At 38.4% G+C, this 4,859-nt stretch overlaps 1 protein-coding gene across 1 annotated transcript; it reads right to left on the minus strand.

Moving 5' to 3' along the window:
• Positions 1-3,256: 3,256 nt before the first annotated feature.
• GPR63 (G protein-coupled receptor 63) lies at positions 3,257-4,516 on the minus strand (the record flags this gene model as incomplete). The annotated part of the gene is made up of 1 exon (XM_084283364.1): positions 3,257-4,516. The coding sequence occupies one exon, from the start codon at positions 4,514-4,516 to the stop codon at positions 3,257-3,259; it is 1,260 nt and encodes a 419-aa protein (XP_084139490.1).
• Positions 4,517-4,859: the final 343 nt, after the last annotated feature.

Genomic DNA, 4,859 nt, shown 5'->3' on the forward strand with positions numbered 1-4,859 from the left:
GCATGCTTTCACAGAATGAATTAAACTGAAACATAAATGAAAATACATTCATTTCGATCATCCATATGAAAGATTTCTGAAAATGTAACATAAGGGAATGCAGTTCAGTAACATGTATAATTTCTGGAGAACACTATTGTAATTTCCAGTAGAATCAAGAACGATCAACTTTATTTTTTTAAAATCCTGACTTGATCAAGCCCACCAAAATGCCTCAGTAGCCCTAATTCTGCAAACGTATGTGTTTTAACATTACAGATGTTTGCAAGGTCAGGCTTATCTTGGTGGGATCACAGACAGTAAGACTGAGCAGTTCTAGTGGTATTTATCTTGGTCCTAGAACTTCAGCTGTAATGATCAAGGCACTGCTCTAAAGACAGTGTATTAGACACAACAGGCCAAATGAATGTGTAAACACAGTTATCCTGGGGATTATTCTCTGACACCATTTTGTTTGTTTGTTTGAACACCCTTTGTTCACTACATGCTCTCATCATCTCTAAAACCTGGTTAAATGTGAATATTGTATCACCACTTCAGTCGCTTTTGAATTTGGGCTACACAATCAGCATTTCTTTTCTCCAGGTATCAGCAGGCCCAGCTCTGAAACAGAAACCTTTCTGAAGCAGAAACCTTGTTAGAGTAGTAATGAACAAACAAGTTATTCAGACAGATTAACTTTCTTTGATGTTTGCAATTTATACTTCACAGCAAGTACGTAACAGAGATTATGAAATCCCCCCAACAATCTTTTCCCTTTCCCCTTCAAAAAAGCCATCTCACTTTCCTGTATTACTCAATTCTCATTCCTTTTTGAATTACAATATTTTACATTTGTTCAAGCCCCTTATATCATACCTCTGGAAGACAGCAAAAAATACCTGTTCTGCCATCTTCGACAGTGTGTACTCTTACCATATTACATTAACTGTAAGCACAATTTTGCTGCTTTCAGAGATAAACAAGAATGACAGCTCTGAAACAGAAAATCCATACAACCCAGGTCATAAACTTTTGCCATCAATGTAAATGTAATTGAGAAATAAAAGCTATACTGAAAAGACACTAAAACACTCTGTTTTACAGCAGAACTCCTTTACCGCCTATCATTTTGATCAGAAAAATCCGTATCATCAGTGAGGTTGACAAGGAATAGAAATTATTGACATGGACATCAATAATTATCAGCCTTGCTAGGGTGCCTTCGCAATCCAGAACTTCCACTAGCAGTGCATTAACAAGCCTTTTTTTGTTAAAAAATGAAATTACTAAAATTCAGAATCATTTCTTTTATTCTCATAAAATGTAAAAATTGCCAACACTTTTACCAATAATTGTCAATGAGAGGAACAGAAATTACAGTTTAAGTAGTTCTTCACTGAAGACTTGAATAAAATCTGTGCTAGAAACGCTTAGCTGGCCTCCAGAAGCACGCAGTCCCTGGACATCCATGCAGTACAGAGCATTTCCTTCATACACTCAGTTCAGAATTCATGCAGCAATAGATAAAATTGCTCCTATTTGCTCTTCAGGAACAAGAACAATGAAGAGGCCCCATGCTTTGGAGTACTGAAAGACAGCTGGAACCAAGAGGAGCCCAACCCCTAGCCCTGGTTGACAACTTCGTTGTGCCTTATTCCTCCTGTATCCCATCACAGACAGCCCCAAAAACCTGCTGCAAGAACACACAAGTTCTGCAAGCATTCTTCCCTAGCCTCAGAAAAACTGGGGATCTCACTTCAAAGCCCAAACCTAATTCTTATTTTTACTTGCCTCTCATTAAATATTTATTTAGCTGATTGAAAAAAAAAAAAATCTGAGCCTGGATTGCTGCGGTCAAGGAAGACGTTTGTCTTTCTACTTTCCAGGCAGGTATCAAGACAGCCTGGTACTAATAAAAGGGTGGTTTGGCATTTCAGGGGGAGAACCTGATGCCTAATGCATGAGAACAGTAGAGCAAACCCTTGAAGTAACAGCCACTACAGAAGGAAAGGGGCAAAGAAAAATTAATGTAAAGAAGTCTCGAGGGTAAAAGGGGAACTTTACTCCATCCCTAGCAAACTTTGCTGGCCAACTGTTATTCATTATTATGAGATTATGATTTCAACCTAACACTTAAACTGGAAAACAAGCAATTAGGATTTTTGTCCCCCACAGTTGTTCCTATGTAGGCTACATAGGCTTCCCCTACTATCCCTAATTCTATCCCAATGAACACCTTATAGCATGATTTCAGCCATATAGAGCATACCTAGCCTTAAATGATCTTCATGCAGAAACAGCATTATACCAACGTACTGTGAACTGAAAGCACAGTCACAATTTCTTATAGCTTTTCAGGCATGTCATTAGGCTTGGATAGCATCTAACAACCTCAGGTAACCACACCACAGCTACCCTTTCCCCCTCCAACAATTTTCAAGTGAACTCCCCTTTTCTAAATCTTTTGTTAGCCTAAACCTCAGGATACGATATTTCCATCGCTTTCTTTCCTTCTTCCAACTCCCCTCAGAAATAAGCAGAAAATGCTATTTTTGATCAGTCATTTGAAAAACATCAAATCTATGACTGTAATTGTAGCTATACCAACATAAATTGCCCTCCTAGAGCTTACATGGGACTTTCATTGAAATTCACCAATATAACAAATAATAACAACAATAATACCCCTTCAATACAGAACAAAATATTCCAATGAACAAATTCTATAGCAATTTCTTTAAAGTGCACAAAAATATTTGTGGAAATATTAAAAAAGAAAAAAAGTTTTATAGTGTCACCACCAAAACTTCTGAAATATTGTTAAAATTAAATAGAAGTTATCTAATGAGACTTTTTGGCTCTAATATATTTGCAGACAGCAGCAACATTTTTCAGAAAAATTACACCAACCGAATATACCGTATCTTAGCAGCATAAAAAATCCCTACAATTAGATGCAATTGCAGGTCTAGTAAGCATAAACCTGACAAAATGTTACAAATGCAATTTTTGTTTAAAAGAATGGATTTCCATGGAATCCTAGAGGTAACATTTGTTATTTTGTGTAGACTGTATTCTGGTAGTAAACCCAACTATAACCGATCACATCCCCTCCCTCTGTCTTTCCTCCCAAAATTGCACAGAAAATTTAATCAAGTTATAAGATATGGCCACACCGAAGAAGCCATATGAAACAAAAACAAAAATCAACCTAACGCCTAAAAACAAATAATCCCAGAAAATAACAATCAATCATTGTCATACAACTGCAGCTTTACACTACAGACCGATGCTCTCCACACACATAGATGGCACTGGGTCGAATGCGCCGCCTTGTATGGCCAGGTAGCTGTGGCAAAAATTTGAAGTATTTGGGCATCAAGTCTAAGCATGCATCATGAAACTTCTTAATCCTCCAGTAGTAAATCAGTGGATTCAGTGCAGACTTGAGGTAGCAGAGCCAAAGGAGCCAAGTGCTTATCTCAAAAAAGTTGTGCTTGTAGTAGAAGTGGCTGTTGAATGTGGCAATAAGGCTGTAAGTGGTGAAGGGTGCCCAACAGACTATGAAGACAAGGAACAAAATCAAGATGGTCGTGAAGGCACGAGTTTTAAAGCTCATATCAATATTCATCTGAAAAGGTCTCTGTAAGCTCATGAGACCAAGTTTGCTGGCCTGGCTGAGACATATGCTATCAGGGTGGCTATGGATACGAACTGCATTGTGGCGGACGGTGTTGAGTATGCCCATAAAAGAATACAACATTACCAGGAATGGAATAAAAAAGGAAATTAGCAAGATAACTATCACATACGCTCGGTAACCTGGGTTGGTAGAGTAGCCAAAAACACACTGAGGTGCTCTCGAGGGTATCTGCAGATTAGGATTCCCTACTGACAACGGAAAAGCAACAACAAAGGATGCTGCCCAGGAAATCACAATTAGAATCTTTGCACGGTATGGATTCAGTTTATCTTGCCTCTGCACTATGATAAGAAATCGGTCAATGCTAATAATAAGAAGAATGGCTACCCCCTCTATGACAAAAAGCCAGAAAAACATGGCAGAGACTCTGCAGAATATATCCCCAAAAATCCACTGAGTGGTAATGATTGTTATCAAAGCAAAAGGCATGTTCAGCACTGCCAGCAGCATGTCTGCAAAAGCCAGGCTTGCTAAGAGAATGTTAATCGCAGATCGCATAGCTGCCTTCTGGTAGACCATGAGGCAGACAACAAAGTTTCCAAGGAAAGAAACCAATAGGATAAATATCATAGCAGCAGAAAGAATGATCTGGAGTGGCAAACTCAAGCTCCTGAAAATTTCTTGTGATGGCAGGATAGCTGTAGCATTTACCAGAAAAGTACTTCTCTCAGTGGTTAGCACGGCACCTGAACTATATCTCAATGGCTGTGTTGTGCCACTACGAAGCAAGAAATGTGGAGTAGTAAAATTCGTGTAGGCGTTTTCATAAACAATAAAAGTAGCATTTGAGGTCCCAGGACTGGCCAGTGTCAACATTGCTGAGAAAACCATTGCTTCAGGAAGAATGAAAGCACAACCAGAGGTCTTCAAGGCATTTCAGCTTGTTCAGGCAGTATCTTATTCCTGGTCATTTACCAAATCAGAGTTCAACATCCGAAAGCATCAAAGTTCTTAAATTCATGTCAGTATTTCCATCTAAAAAATAAAAAATAAAGAAACAAAATATGGTTCTCTAAAATCAATGTGAAGCAAATGATCACTTGCTTTCCTCAGCGACGAAAGTATCCTTACAATTTAAGCTTTGCAAAGCTTTACACTTCAGACTGATATTTTGCTTATGAACCCATGCCAGGGTCTAGCACTATTTGGTACTTTTCTTAAAGATCCTGCTCCT

The sequence above is a fragment of the Netta rufina genome (assembly GCF_964035555.1).
Source record: "Netta rufina genome assembly, chromosome: 3".
Taxonomy (NCBI): Eukaryota; Metazoa; Chordata; class Aves; order Anseriformes; family Anatidae; genus Netta; species Netta rufina.